The sequence below is a fragment of the Balaenoptera ricei genome, chromosome 11 (assembly GCF_028023285.1).
Source record: "Balaenoptera ricei isolate mBalRic1 chromosome 11, mBalRic1.hap2, whole genome shotgun sequence".
Taxonomy (NCBI): domain Eukaryota; kingdom Metazoa; phylum Chordata; class Mammalia; order Artiodactyla; family Balaenopteridae; genus Balaenoptera; species Balaenoptera ricei.
Genome location: NC_082649.1, coordinates 99,565,100 through 99,581,210, shown reverse-complemented (window position 1 = coordinate 99,581,210; position 16,111 = coordinate 99,565,100). Strand labels below are relative to the sequence as shown.

At 42.5% G+C, this 16,111-nt stretch overlaps 2 protein-coding genes across 6 annotated transcripts in view; one reads left to right on the top strand and one right to left on the bottom strand.

The window, feature by feature from the left end:
- MTMR14 (myotubularin related protein 14) overlaps positions 1-2,080 on the bottom strand; it is a 42,939-nt gene extending 40,859 nt beyond the window's left edge. For 4 of the 5 annotated variants that reach the window (XM_059940287.1, XM_059940290.1, XM_059940288.1 and 1 more), the window contains exon 1: positions 1,788-2,080. In XM_059940287.1, the coding sequence (XP_059796270.1) occupies positions 1,788-1,943 (156 nt within the window). In that variant the 5' untranslated portion in view covers positions 1,944-2,080. The remainder of the gene's footprint in view (positions 1-1,787) is intronic. The other variant, XM_059940293.1, reaches the window with a different exon arrangement.
- Positions 2,081-4,843: 2,763 nt separating this feature from the next.
- On the top strand, positions 4,844-5,889 carry LOC132375351 (aldo-keto reductase family 1 member A1-like). Its single transcript, XM_059940607.1, has one exon. It carries the CDS (start codon positions 4,933-4,935, stop codon positions 5,887-5,889), a length of 957 nt encoding a protein of 318 aa, XP_059796590.1. The 5' UTR covers positions 4,844-4,932.
- Positions 5,890-16,111: the final 10,222 nt, after the last annotated feature.

Sequence of the window (16,111 nt, the reverse complement as noted above, 5' to 3'; positions counted from 1 at the left end):
AAATATCAAGAACCCCTGCTCTAAGTTACTTTATTTTTAATAAATTTATTTATTTTTATTTTTGGCTGCATTGGGTCTTTGCTGGAGCACATGGGCTTTCTCTAGTTGAGGAGAGCGGGGGCTATTCTTTGTTGCAGTGCGCGGGCTTCTCATTGCGGTGGCTTCAGTAGTTGTGGCTCGCAGGCTCTAAAGTGCAGGCTCAGTAGTTGTGGCGCACGGGCTTAGTTGCTCCGCGGCACGTGGGATCTTCCCGGACCAGGGCTCGAACCCCTGTCCCCTGCATTGGCAGGCAGATTCTTAACCAATGCGCCACCAGGGAAGTCCCTCTCTAGGTTACTTTAACCGGCACTAATCCATTATCTTCCTTTAGCTGCAGATTCTTCCCCATTCTCCAGCCACAGACCAGTACCTAGAAGCTCTAGTTAGTGTAATGAGTAAAAGATGCAGACAAAGCTGTCTCCTTACACTCAATTTGCTTATGAAATAGAAGGAACAGCTCCCTTAAAATTGCCCTTGTTTTGCTCAGTTCAGGGAAAGACCCACCAGAAGAACAACATAAAACCTGTAACATCTCAAGAAGTCTGCAAAAGATCAGAAGTTTAGGGGCAGGTGGAGTGAGTCAAGTATAACTTTTTACAACCCTAATCTTCAGGGGTGTGTAAGAAGGAAGGGGGGCCCAGCAAAACTGACCCTCTAGCCACCCAAAAGACCAATGTGGAGGGAAAAACTCACAAAAATTAGAAATCCTCAAATTCCAAGGGGCACGAGTATCATTAAAAAGCCTATTAGAAAATACAAATTCCAGATTCCCACCCCCAGAAATTCTAACTCAGTAGAACTGGGTGGGATCAAGAAACCTTTATTTTTAACAAACACCCCAGATGATGCTGAAACAGGTGGTCCTCAGGCTAAGCTCTGAAAAATACTCGGTCCTTTGGAGAGTGGGGGAGACCCATCATTACTGAAGTCTTCCCTGCATTACTCCAGACTAGAAGATGCCAAGTGCAGTAAGTCCTAGCATAGGTAACCCCTGGAGCCAAACCAGAGTTTCATGGCCTGGGAGGGAACAGAATTCCATTGGAAAACCTGATGCTAAACCTGCCAAAACCACGTGGGGAGTGAAAGATGGCAGGGTCGGCAAGATTCCCATCAGACTGCCAGGCAATGCCTAAGATGGGAATGGCCTGACCAGACTGGAAGCCTTCCAGGTCTGGCAATAAGGAGACTGAAGGGAATCCCAAAAGTAGAAAAAAAGAGAAACTAAGACTTGCTTTTGACAAAGGAACAGAGGGAGTATGAGTTGCCTTCCTGCTCTATGGAAGAAGGAAAGGGATGGGCCTAATTCTAAAGTCATGCTGAGACTGTACAAGGGGGCAACACACTCGGTTTATCTCTTGGCTCCATTCTGCCCCCCCCACTCCAGCCCCTTCACTCTGATCTCTGACCTGGATAAATCATCTACACTTCAAAAAAATCTAGATATGAGAGTTTTTGTCCCCATACCTAATGCATGGGAATAACCCTCCTCAGCTCCTCTTCTCTAATCTCTGAACAAGGCCACTCAGCGCTAATCTTTGACCTCCAAACCCTTTTGTCTCAAACCAAAACGTCGTCCTTCCTTGGCTCGTTCTAAGTCCAGTTCCTCCTTTTCGGTTTTTAAACCCGACCCTTACTCTCCGGGTCCAGACACTGGGCACTTCCCTGTCTCTCTGTCCTATGACCCCTGACCTCAGCAACGTCGCAAACCAGGGACCTTCTCTTTCTGCTCATCGCGCCTCCGGACTCACCTTAGAGCCTCCCGTCCCGCTGCAGTCCTTGGCCCGGTACTGAGTCCGGGAGAACTCCTCCAGCAGCTCCCCGAGCCCTGGCTCCTGCGGCTGTGGGGTGCCTGAAGAAGCCGAGGACCCCGCCGAGGCGGCGGCGGCGGCCCGAGCGCCGGCCATGGCCCAGCCCCGCGTCCCTTTCAGCGCCCTGCGTCGCCTTCAGCGCGGGCCAGCCCAGCCCATGGCACCTGGCGGCACCGACTCCGAGTCCTGAACCTCCGGAGCCGCCTCAGCCACCTCCTTCGCTTTCCACTTCCGGCCCCGCCCCACCCAGCCGGATGTTTACTCCAGAGCTGGCCAATCGGAGCCCAGGACTCGCGCCCTGCCCCACGATTACCTGCCCACCCCCGACGCGGAGCGGTCCAAGTGGTCTCCGGAGAGGGGACCGCGGCCGCTCTCAGAAACCTCGTGCTCCGCCCCACCGGGTTTCCCCTGGGAAGCCAGGCTAAACCATTGGGGCTGCGGGGGGGTACAGCGCGGAACTAGGAGGAAGGAACCACGGGAAAGAACCAGCCGAAGAGTGGAATAAACCATTAACAGGGAGAGGAGGCGGGAACTCTTGGAGGCACCTACTTAGTGTTGGCAACCATAGTAATGACAATAAATAATAATAAAACAGCATTTCGTAAGGCACTTTGCTTGCATTGCTGCTCACAGCCGTCCCTCTGATTATAGTGCTGCAATAGTCAACCCGCTTTATTGAAGTAACCGCGGGTCATGACTGACTTGAAATTCTGTAATTTAAAAGCCCCATGTTATTTTTCTTTTTTTTCTTAATGGAGTATTTCAAACATTCATAGAAATGGAGAGAATAGTATAATGAACCCTCATGTGTCCATTAGCTTGTTTCAATGATCATCAACATACACCAATCTATCTTGTTTCATCAATCTTTGCCCCATCCGATAGTATTATTTTAAAGCACATCTCAGGGTGGGAGGGAGGGAGATGCAGGAGGGAAGAGATATGGGAACATATGTATATGTATAACTGATTTACTTTGTTATAAAGCAGAAACTAACACACCATGGTAAAGCAATTATACTTCAATAAAGATGTTTAAAAAAAAAAAAAGCACATCTCATTATTTAATCTGTGAATACTCCAGTATTAATCTTCTAACAGATTAGTACTGTTAAAAAATGATTAAGGAAGAGAATTTAGGTGTTAAACATACTTTAACACTTCATGAAGCCACCACTGTTTGTTCCCAAGGGTCCAAAGAACTGCAACATGGGACTGAAGGCAGGACACTTTTATAGGATAAAGAATAAGGAACAAGGAAGAAATGGGAATTCCCTGGCGGTCCATTGGTTAGGACTCCTCTGCCCTTTCACTGCTGAGGACCTAGGTTCAGTCCCTCGTCAGAGAACTAAGATCCCTGCAAGCCACCTGGCGGCCAAAAAAAAAAAAAAAAAAAAAAGAACATGGAAGAGAAAAACAGAAAATGAATAAAGAACAAGGAAGTAATTATAAAGCCCAGAGTTTGGGGATTGGCTGACTAGATATACTGTGTTTCTGGTCAAGCAGAACGTTTACAGAGACACCAAAGTTACTAAGTTTTGCTCTCTTGCTGTGGCACTCTGGGCAGGAGTGGCTCCATCTTTGGCCTAGAAATTTATTTCAGTAATTCTCCCTTTTCTCATCCTCTTGACCATTCAAGAGGTTTGGTCAAAAATATCAGTACTAACATGATCCTCAGTCACCACTGCCTCTTCTGCTCTCAGTGTAGCATTCACAAGAGGTGATGTCAGGCTTGTATTCTTGGCCCTGGTTCTGTTCTTCTGCTCTCTTTTGTCACTTCAGTCAGAGAGAGACCATGTGTTTGCTGGTCAGTCGCTGCCCACATGCATTTAAAACTTTTGAGAGAACCCAGCTTATCAGGGAGACAATAATAATTACTAGCAACAAAACAATGTCCATGGTTTGGAGAGTACTCCTGAGCCAGGGTCCCCATGATCCAAACCAGCTAGAAAACTGGGGACACTTCTTTAAGCCAGTTGGCCTGTTTATGTATTTCGTGTAACTATGTCTCCCTTCCCCAGAAATGTTTATGCAGCGAGCTTGTTCCAGAGAAACCGAGGTGTTATAAATCAGGGAGAAGTTTGTGACGGGAAGAAAGAACTACAGGATCACCAGCATCCAAGCCAGTCCAATAGTCAGTTTACCCTTCTTTGCAATGGTCTATGGTAGGTGAACAGTTATCCTTCCAGGCTAGAGCAAGCCAAAAAGTGGAGAAAAGAATAATAAAGACCTTCATGATGTAAGAATTAGGAAAAGGATGGTCAGAGAAGGAAGGAAGAATGGAAGGAAATGCTCTTAATCTGACTTCTTGGGAGGAAACAGTCTACCTCAGTGTTGCCTAGTTCTCTTCCTAGTCAATTGGATTTTGAGGTCTTTGGCATTTAAACAGGGCCAGATGTCAGGTGGGGTCTTCTTCAGTTGTGAAACGTACCCAGATTTTTTAATCTGTTTGTTTGTTTTTTTTAAAGTTGGCTCTTTTATTTTGCTATATTTTTTTTTATATTTATTTATTTATTTGGCTGTGCTGGGTCTCAGTTGTGGCACATGGGATCTTCGCTGTTGAGTGCAGGATCTTCGTTGCAGCATGCAGTATCTTCTAGTTGTGGCATGCGAACTCCTAGTTGCAGCATGCGAACTCCTAGTTGCGGAATGTGGGATCTAGTTCCCGGACCAGGGATCGAACCTGGGCCCCCTGCAATGGGAGCACGTAGTCATAGACCCTGGACCACAAGGGAAGTCCCTGTACCCGAGTTTTCACACCTTGTAATTCAACAGTGATGTTAGTGGTCAAGAACACTTGGTAGGGTCCTTTCCAGGAATCTCAATTCTGCAAAAGCATCAAAGTAAAACAATAATTGTTTGTAAATGACAATGAACTTTAAAATGCCCATGGCTGGAGATCTGATGAGAGTTCATTATAATGGAATTGACAAGGAAATTTGGTTATTTCTGTGATACCCAACATTTTTAAGACGATAACTAGGAATCTGGGAAGCTGAGGCCCATTGGGTAGCTAGCAGGGCACAGGACTGAGCTGAAAAGCCATACTTCCCTGTTAACGTCCTGTGCTCGTGCCGAGGGGGCAATGGTGGCTTCCTGTATCCTCCTGCACACTGGACAGAAGATGTACCTGATTGGACTGGGCACCTGGAAGAGCAAGCCTGGCCAGGTAAAAGCAGTTATTAAGTATGCCTTGAGTATAGACTACCGCCACATTGACTGTGCTATCTACGGCAACGAGACTGAGATTGGGGATGCCCTGAAGGAGGATGTGGGACCTGGCAAGCTGGTGCCTCAGGAGGAGCTGTTTGCGACTTCCAAGCTGTGGAACATGAAACACCACCCTGAGAATGTGGAGCCTGGCCTCCGGAAGACACTCGCTGACCTCCAGCTGGAGTATTTGGACCTGTACCTGATGCACTGGCCTTATGCCTTTGAGCAGGGAGACAACCCTTTTCCTAAGAATGCAGATGGGACTATATGCTATGACTCCACTCACTACAAGGAGACTTGGAAGGCTCTGGAGGCACTGGTGACTAAGGGGCTGGTGCGGGCACTGGGCCTGTCCAACTTCAGCAGTCAGCAGATCGATGATGTGCTCAGTGTGGCCTCTGTGCGCCCAGCTGTCCTGCAGGTGGATTGCCACCCATACCTGGCTCAGAGGGAGCTGATTGCCCGCTGCCAAGCACGCGGCCTGGCGGTGACTGCTTATAGCCCTCTGGGCTCCTCTGAGCATGCTTGGCGTGATCCTGATGAGCCTGTCCTGCTTGAGGAGCCAGTGGTCCTGGCACTGGCTGAAAAGCATGGCCGGTCTCCAGCTCAGATCTTGCTCAGGCGGCAGGTCCAGCAGAAAGTGAGCTGCATCCCCAAGAGTGTCACACCTTCCCATATCCTTCAGAACATCCAGGTGTTTGACTTCACCTTTAGCCTGGAGGAGATGAAGCAGCTGGATGCCCTGAATAAAAATTTGCTATTCATCATGCCCGTGCTTACGGTGGATGGGAAGAGGGTCCCAAGAGATGCAGCTCACCCCCTTCAATGACCCATATTGAGACCACAGCTTCCTGGCTTCCTTTTCGTCTCTCCAGCTATAATGTCCTGCCATCCCCAGAAAGAAGGAGTTAATAAATCCATTGGAGTATCCATCCAAAAAACATAAAGACAATAACTAGGATTATAACTTGTAACATTATACCATGCACATCAGATTTTTAGGAATTTTATATACGTTCTGGAACACTTATGTTAATAACATACCCACACAAAGATAAGCTAAAGTTAAACATCACTTCTTATTTGGCAATGTTTTCTTTGTAATTTAACATATCAAATAAGCCTAATTAGCTTCACATTTCTCTTTTTATAAGGAGAGAGAACAAATATAATAGGATCCCTTTGGAAAATCCCAAAGTTGGCCCCAGGTCAAAAAAAACTTCATTTAGAATTTGATTTTGGGGGGTTCCCTGGTGGCGCAGTGGTTAAGAATCCGCCTGCCAATGAAGGGGACACGGGTTCGAGCCCTGGTCCGGGAAGATCCCACATGCCGCGGAGCAAGTAAGCCCGTGAGCCACAACTACTGAGCCTGCGCTCTAAAGCCCTTGAGCCACAACTACTGAGACGCGTGTCACAACTGCTGAAGCCCACGTGCCTAGAGCCCGTGCTCTGCAACAAAGAGAAGCCACCACAATGAAAAGCCCGTGCACCACAAAGACGAGTAGCCCCCGCTCACAGCAACTAGAGAAAGCCCGCACGCAACCACAAAGACCCAACACAGCCAAAAATAAATAAATAAATAAATAAAAAATTTTAAAATTGGATATATTAAAAAAAGAAAGAATTTGATTTTGGGGAAGTCTGTCAAAAATATCCATTTAAGGGACTTCCCTGGTGGCCCAGTGGGTAAGACTCTGCGCTCCCAATGCAGGCGGCCCGGGGTTTGACCCCTGGTCAGGGAACTAGATCTCACATGCATGCCACAACTAAGACCCTGCGTGCAGCAACTAAGACCCAGAGCAGCCAAAATAAATAAATAAGTAAATAAATATTTTAAAAAAATATCCATTAACCAAAGTGACAAGTAAAGACTTCAAAGGCAAGTACAGAAAGTTACATAGTTGTAAACACCCCAAACCCTTAGCTTTTTTAAGATTCAGGGTTTTCTATTCGCAGATTAAATGTCTTTAAAAATATGACTAGTCTTTTGAGAAAAAAATAAAACTGAAAATCTTGAAAACCTCGACATATCAGAAGTGTTTATTTTTTGGAATTGTTACCAAGTCCAAGCTCGCTCTGCTCGCCGCACAACAGGGCAATGAATCGCAGACGAGGTGTTGAGGCAGGGAATAGACTTTATCAGGAAAGCCGGCAGATGGAGAAGATGGCAGACTAGTGTCTCTGAGAAATCATCTTTTCAGGGTTTGGATGCCAGTTTCTTTTATAGAATCAGAGAGGGAGAGGCGGAGAGGAAGTAAAGTAAAAGGGCCATCAGTCTTGCAAAACATCTCCTGGAATGACCAGCCTCGGTGAGGGGATGTGTTTTTGTTTTTTCCTTGCAGCCATTCACAGGTAGGCAGGGTTCCCTGAGGCAGGCCATTTTGTATGATTATAATAACAAAAGCAACGCAAAGGAAAGGTTAAAGTTAAAGAAACAGATCCAACATGGAGTCCAATTTAGCTCTTCCCTGTTAAAATTCCCCACTGTCAATGTCCATTCCACAATCTTGTGGAAAAAAGGGGTGACAAAGTTCTAACTGCTCAGTCAGATGGATCTTTCTGGGAGTGTTCGCCATCAGTGTCAGTGTTCCAGATGTTGAGATTTGTCTTTTGTTCCGCTTTGGAAGTGTCTACTTGACACCTGTAGACTTAAGAATATTCACAACCTAAAAGTTGAGAGTTGTCAGGAATTTTGAGGGCTTCAAGCCCAGGAGGCTGCATCTCAAGTTAAGAAATTTCGCATTTTTCTATGTATGGGAAGATGCTAGAGTCTGGGCTCACTGAAATAATTTCTTTGATATGCACCACAGCCCAGATGGGGCCTATATCCTGTATTTTCACATCCTGCGTTTCCTCAGGGCTCACCATAGGGAGTGGCTGCAGTCTGATGGCTGCTAGATGGCAGGTCTTCTTCTCCTTCCTGAGTTTCCTCAGTGTTCACCGGCTCACACTGGGGGGCTGCAATCGCTGATGATTGATCCTCTCCTCTTGGTCAGGAATTTGACGAATATTTGGGAGACATTTCATGACCAAATTTTGTCCCATGGTGCTGGGAGGCTCATCCTAGGTCAGGCGAAAATTCTTGATATGCCACTCCAGGTGCTAATTTTTGGATTAGGCCCTATTGATAATTAAAGATTCTCTGGATCCTCTGTCTAATTATGATCCAGGAGACATTTTCCCTTGTTGCTTCTTGCCATACCTAGAATCACATTATTACAATTATTTTTATGTTATAAAAGTGATCTATTTCCTTAAGATGTTTAGCCATAGAAGTTTTGTTGGAGGCCTGGTTACACACTGGGTACTGCAAGAGACAACAATCTTATAAAATAGGATATAAGTAACAGCTAGTAACATTGACAAAGACATAGTGCAGCAGGGAGACACAAAGCACAAACAATTTGGAAATAAAGAACAAATTAAAACAATGATTAGCATAATATCAAGTCCACAGGAGAACCAGCTGGAGACAACAAATTCTGTCAGGATCAGGTAGAGAGAAGAAGATAAATGTTTCATCTTTGTTTAAAAAGGCATACTTTATCAACTTGTTGTAGGTCATAGCATAAGGTTATAGCATAAAAGTTTTTTCCTAAAAACAAAGATTAAAGTCAATATATTTCCTAAAGTCATAAAGTTATAAATCATATTTACCAGTTCACTCAGTCCCATGTAATTAATTCCCATTGATCTGGATGAAATAATCAGGTTTCCCATCAGTTTTGTCATTTGTTACCCAGTCCAGTGATATTATCTAAAGGCAATAAGAAACTTATATTTGTTAAAAAGTTCCTTTTTATCAGTCTTCTTGAAAAATCTTCATTTTGTAAAAGCATCAGGACAAAAAACAAAATAGTATGGTTAAAAATTTGAGTACAGGTCTTCCCTGGTGGCGCAGTGGTTGAGAATCTGCCTGCTAATGCAGGGGAAACGGGTTCGAGCCCTGGTCTGGGAAGATCCCACATGCCGCGGAGCAACTAGGCCCGTGAGCCACAATTACTGAGCCTGCGCGTCTGGAGCCTGTGCTCCGCAACAAGAGAGGCCGCGACAGTGAGAGGCCTGCGCACCGCGATGAAGAGTGGCCCCCGCTTGGCGCAACTAGAGAAAGCCCACGCACAGAAACGAAGACCCAACACAGCCATAAATAAATAAATAAATAAATAAATAAAAATTTGAGTACAATGCAATTAGCAGGATTCTTGGATATAACATTTTAGAATAACTAGTATTATGATTGATGACATATCAGGACATATCAGATGTTAGGGATTCCATATAAATTTTGGAATATCTATATAAATGACATTTATCCATACACTATAATCTAAGGTTCATCTCCAATCACTTTACGATGTTTCTGAAGTAATTTAACATACCAAATAAACTTAGTTTGACATCTCTCTCTGAGATGTCTCAGAGATGTTCTTTCGAAGTATCCAGAGTCAGCTGGAGGCTAAAAAGCTTTAGTCACATTTTGATATTTGGGAAGTTTGTTAAAAATATCAAAAAGGTTTTAAAACACAACAGGATCGTAGGTCACTGTGAAACAGTACCAATTCATTTAACCAAAGTCACAAAATGATGAAACGAAAACAAATACGGATCACCTAAGGGCACAGAAGCTCATTTAATCTGTTATGAAAAGGAGCACGTCTAACAGAGAGAGAGAGATCAAATTTCAGTCTTGTATTAGCTTACTTAACGAAATCCATTTACTTATTTAACTTAAATCTAAATTCAGTTAATTCTGACCATGTACAAAACTTTCTCAGTAAAATGTAATTCCATTCCTCATAACTTCTTAACTGAAAACACACATTCTACCATACTGAAATGTTTTATTGTTTTCAGTAGCTTTAATTCTATTAGAATCTCTGACTCTTAAAAACCTTAATTTCTAGTGACAACCAAGAGGCAAGTAATACTTACCAAATCTGGAGAAACTATTTTAGATGATTTTTAGAACATAATTATTCTTAGAGTTCACCTAAAAGCTCTTATCTCATTTATATTTACTTTAAAGTTTCATCATATCAAGTTATTTTTCTTGCGGACAAATTTGCAACAGATATAACAAGATTTCATTTAGCTTCTATTAAACCTAGGTGCAGTGAAAGTACTATACTTAATGTTGATGGCTCTAAAGACATGTCCATATTAATTAGAGCAACAATCTTAAACATTAATACTAGGTACTAATTTAATACTAAATATTTCCCGGTTCACGTGAAACTGAAACTCACTTACCTTAATTTCTCTTGTATTTAGAATTGTTTGGTTTGTAAGCGCTTACGTTTCTTTAAGCCAATTAAATAAGGCTCATTTACAGATTAACCTCAGCAATGTTACCCAAAGACAAAAACACATACAAACATACAAACAAACAGAGAGACATAGTTCTCATTTCAAAATTTCAGCCCTGAGTCAGGTACAGCAGTGTAAAACCCATCAGTTTACAAAAGAGGTTGGATTAAAGTTGGGTTTCTGGCAGATGGAACAAATCAAGCTCATTTGTCTAGATGGCTAAACCCTTTCTACTAATATTTATGGTAAACAAGTCAAGTTCTAAATTACTGTACCCTCTTTTACAAAATTTGCATTTTAAGAAGATGGCAGAGATAAGGGTTTTTGAGAAGACCAGATAGGACATTTGTATCTCAAAGGTACAGGCAAGTTTCTCCTAGGATGACTTTGTTTCCCCTTTGTTTAATATTTACAAGCCTCTTAAGATTACTCATATTTATTAGAAAATCAATCAACTTGTTCCCCACTGTCAGTGTTACCGGGGCTCCTGTGGGGAAATCAGGGTCTGACGCCTCAAGTCCAAGGGAGTCCCCTGGCCTCTTACAGGATATTGGGGCAAGGGAAATTGCCCTGCTGCAGAAGTGGCTCCCAGTCCAAACTGGGTGCCCTGTCAGGTCTTAGATGGTGATACTAAACCAGGTCGTTGTGCCCCGGGTGTTACCACAGAAACTTCTATTTGATCCCAATGGGTAGGGGAAACAGGAGGCAGTGAATATGTTGGCAGCATTGGGGGGGGGGGTGGCATTTGGAACAACTGCCAGTGTAGCCTGCTCAGCCAGTGGGGGAGCTGGATAGGCTGGGGTGGGGGCTAAGTTTTGAAATAACATGTCCCCACTCTCATTTTCTCCCTCTCCCCCTTGGGTTTCCTTTCAGATCACCGCACTATAAGGTGGCAGTCCTCTGACTCCTTTTCCTCCTGATGCAATAGCGTAAATGCTCCTACATATGGAATCTCATCTCTTTTCCCTGCTCTTTTGCAGAACATTTCTAACTGTGAGATTGTATAATAATTGAGTGAGCCATTCAGGGGCCATCGTTCTTCTGATCCTAACATATATTGGGTTCATACACTATTACAGTAGTATATCATGTCTCTCTTAGTCATAGGCTCAGGGCTATGTTTTGCCCATCTATCTAATATATGCCCCAAAGGGTTTTCCTTCGGGATAGGTGGAGTATTTCCCATTTTTATCAGTTTGACTACACCAAAACACAAAAGACACAAATTCCAACACAAAAGGCACAAATTCTAGCATCAATGCACACAAAACCAAAACAAAACCAACAAACTATTTCCCAGATCAGGTAGACTTACCCTACAAAACCAACGAACTAGTTCCCAGTGAACCCGTTCCCAGAATCAGGTAGAGTCCAACAACAATTCCCCCCTCCAACAGGGCACCCCAACCAGATTGGCTTGTCCCGTAAAGGAAAAGCCCAGATTGAGGGGGAATATGTTCCCAGCATGCACACCAAAGGAACTTACCCTCCAGAATCGAATGGAGTCTGTCGACTCGTAGCCCCAAATAGAACGGAAGTTCCCCAGATTGGAACCGAAGTTCCCCAGATTGGAACTGAAGTTCCCAGATGGAACCGTCATTCCCCAAATTGAAGTCTGTCGGTTCTTTGCTTCAGCTGCCAAGCACTGGGGTAGCGGTGCGCTTCAGGGAACTTTGAAGGGAAGATCCTCGGGACAAATGGTCCTGGCAGCTGCTAGGGCCTTGCCCCAATATTCCCTGACCGGGCCGGCTACCCACGAGCCGCAAGTCTCCTGGCTGGCTCGCCAAATTTGTTACCGAGTCCAAGCTCGCTCTGCTTGCCACACGACAGGCCAACGAATCGGAGATGAGGTATTGAGGCAAGGAATACGACTTTATTCGGAAAGGCGGCAGACTGAGAATATGGCAGACTAGTGTCTCTGAAAAACCATCTTATCTGGGTCTGGATGCCAGTTTCTCTTATAGAATCAGAGAGGGAGAGGCAGTGAGGAAGTAAAGTAAAAAGGCAGAATAGAGAGGGAGAGGCAGTGTGGAAGTAAAGTAGAAGGGCCATCAGTCTTGCAAAACATCTCCTGGAATGACCAGCCTTGGTGAGGGGATGTGTTAGTTTCTTTTTTCTTGCAGCCATTCACAGGTGGGCAGTGTTCCCTGAGGCAGGCCATTATGTATGATTATAATAAAGAAAGCAATGAAAAGCAAAGGTTAAAGTCAAAGAAACAGATCCAACGTGGAGTCCGATTTAGCTCTTCCCTGTTACAGAATTACATATAATTTTAGAGTTCCTCTTTCTCTTCATCAAAAGCATAATCTAAAGTAATTGGTCTCTTAATGCCTGTCATTCTTCAATATATTTGCAGTGTTGTTAAAAATTTTCAGATTTAAGGATGATAACTCTAGTGACTAAAATGTTATAATCTAAGTGCACATTGGTTAAATAAAGCTTAGCATTTGGCAATAAGTTAAAATTTTTATACATTTGGGGAAAGGGGTGGATAGTGTAAATAATTTTCAATTACAACATGGAATAGGATGATGACTTTTTTGTGGTTTGACAAAGGAAATTTAGGTTTTATTTTAATAACTTCATTGAACTGTCAAGCAAATAGGAAAAATGAAAAAATGAAAAAGTCCTCTTGTAGCTGATAAGACAGTGCTGGTTTGGTTCAATTAGCAGTAGGTTCCATGTCTGATTTTATTTGAGCTAAATTAACAAAAATTTTCATTAAAAAAAAAAGATTCAGGATTTTCTTAAGTAATCAAAGACCTGATAAAGATAACATGAAGTACAGTAAATTATTTTGATAAGACACAAAATCTTCGCTTTCCAGGCAGATTACTTAAAAGGCGCTTTTTCTCACCAAAAAACACATCTTACATTCCTTACATAGAGAAGTTTCCTGTATTATTTCTAGTAGTTTTAATTATATACATGTTTTAGAATTCTTAACCCTTAGAATCCTTAATTCCTATTTAAAACTAAGAAGTAAGCCATCTGTTACACTAGCATTTTGTGGATTGGTAAATTTATAAATACATTTCATAATTTCTGGAAGTATATTCTTCCTCATAGTAAATTTATTAATGTGGTACAAAACATATTTATTAACAGAACTATATATCTTTAGCTCCTCTGTAAAGGAAGCCAAATTGGATAAACTTATGATCAGAAGTTAATGTTTCAGCACTTTATCCTATTTGGAAATGATCTAGATATTCAATGAATATCCATCATTTAACTTATCTTAATATAACTCAGTATAACTTTAGGGTTTCAAGTTGCCAAAAAGATTTTGGAAACTATTTTTAAGTAGACATACTATAAAGCATAATTATTGTTGAAAAGTTCATTTGTAGGGACTTCCCTGGTGGTCCAGTGGTTAGGACTCAGTCCTTTCACTGCTGTGGCTAAGGTTCAATCCCTGACCAGGGAACTAAGATCCTGCAAGCCATGCAGTGTGGTCAAAAAAAAAAAAAAAAAAAAAAGAAAAAGTTCATTTGTAAGTTCATTTTACTTACATCTATTTAATTTACTTGTTCTTAACAATTATGTTTGGATTATTCATGAAAATTTCATGAAACACTAAACAGCTAACCATCATCTTTGGTTATCTTGCTTGCTAACAAATTCTATAACAGAGATAATAAGAGGAGCTTATTTGACTTGTAGTAAACCTATGTAGAATAAAAGTTGTATGTCTGTGTTATATTTAATGCAGATACTCTAAAGACATTCCTATTTTAAATAAACCAGCAAATTTAAACTAGCTTCCCCCCCAAGATTATCCTAGATCATGTGACCTTGAAAAACATTTGAATTAGTTTTATATTTCTGAGAGTATGTTTAATTTCTTTACAAATGAATTTTGGCAATACCATCGGAAGGTAGAAGAAATATCACCCATCTATAACACACATATAAAGATATACATAAACATACAGAAGAAAACAGAGATCTTATAACTTTTATTTAAAATTTTAGCCATGAGATGGGTGTGGATCCAAATTGTGTTTGACAGGAGAAATAAGTTAAGATTACCTGTTCGGATGGCTTAAACTTTTTAGTAGTATTTAAGAGAAAGACTTTTAAGATTTTTCGTTTGCCTAGTTTCCAAAATAGACTTTCCCTTTTTTTCCCCTTCTGATAAGAATTACCTCCTTGAAGTTTGCTTTTCAATTGATGGTTCTCAATTCATAGAGAAGACCAATTAGAATATTTAAATCTTAAAGACACGGAGAAAGAATGTAAGTTCCTCCAATGAATAGGGTAGGTTTGGGGATTGGTAAAAAGGATGGGTGGGTGTTTTCTGTTCTTGTTGTAAATCAAGGACAGTTGTTTTTAATTCCTCCCAGACTTGGGTTGCAACCTGAAGGACATCATAGATTGACCCACCCACCTAGCTACTATGTCTCCAATTTGCTTCTTTTTTTTTTTTTTAACTTTAATTTATTTTATTTATTTATTTTTGGCTGCGTTGGGTCTTCGTTGCTGCGCATGGGCTTTCTCTAATTGCGGCGAGTGGGGGCTGCTCTTCGTTGTGGTGCACGTGCTTCTCACTGCGGTGGCTTCTCTTGTTGCGGAGCATAGGCTCTAGGCGCCAGGCTTCAGTAGTTGTGGCACTTGGGCTCAGTAGTTGTGGCACATGGGCTTCGTTGCTCTGCAGTATGTGGGATCTTTCCGGACCAGGGCTTGAACCCGTGTCCCCTGCATTGGCAGGCGGATTCTTAACCACTACACCACCAGGGAAGTCCCCCAATTGGCTTCTTTATATCAGGGATAAGATATTCAACTAAGATGGAAGTCAAAAGATTCCTATGTTGTAAATTCAGAGCTGTTTTTGGAAATTTATTTTTCTTCCTCTGGATATATGGTTTCATTTTAGCTTAGGGGAGAGGGCCTAAAAAGAAGTTCCTAACCAACTTTGAATATCAGCTTCCAATTTGGCCAACTTCTAACCATAGAGCTACTTAAAAAAAAAAAAAAAATCCTTTCAAATATCTTGTCAGGCTTCATCTGGGACAAATGGTAAGTGTTACTGGCAGTAACGAACAACCCCATGGATGCAAGAGGCATCCCCAGAGACAGTGCAAAAGATACTACCCTCCCAAGATCCAGAGCCACTCCCAAAGGTAGCCAAAGGCTTAGACCATTCCCTTGAGAGCTGGTGTGGAAAAAAATGCACAACCTAAAAGTTGAGAACTATGATTTATTCGGTGAAATCTCTGAGGACTTAAGCCCGAAAGACAGCCTCTCAGATAGCTGTGAGAGGCTGCTCTGAAGAGGTAAGGGGGGGAGCCAGGATATATAGGAGTTTTGTAACAAAAACCAGGCAGTCAGAACATCAAAAGACTACCCGTTAATTAAAGAAAACCAGACATCTCAAGTTAAGGAATTTAGCGCTTTTCTATGTATGGGAAGATGCAAGAGTCTGGGCTCTTTGAAATCATTCCTCTGCTCTGCACCTTAACTATCTAGGGCCAGTATCCTACTTTTTTTCCATCTTGAATCCCCTCAGGGTGCACAGTTGGGGGTGGCTGCCATGGCTGCTTGGTTTGATGGCTGCTACATCCTTTGTTTACTGATAAGGCAGGCGACATTTTGACCCTAGCTGTGACCCGCATTTCTGCATATGTGAGTAGTGACAACCTATATGCCCCAGGCAGGCAGAAACCTGAACAAAGATCTAAGGACACCAAACTAAACAGACAAGAAGGCAGTAGCTGTCCCTGGGAAAGAAAGGATTGATA

Bases quoted from the DNA above. Each gene is read 5' to 3' on its own strand.
- LOC132375351 (XM_059940607.1), top strand. From the start codon at position 4,933: ATGGTGGCTTCCTGTATCCTCCTGCACACTGGACAGAAGATGTACCTG.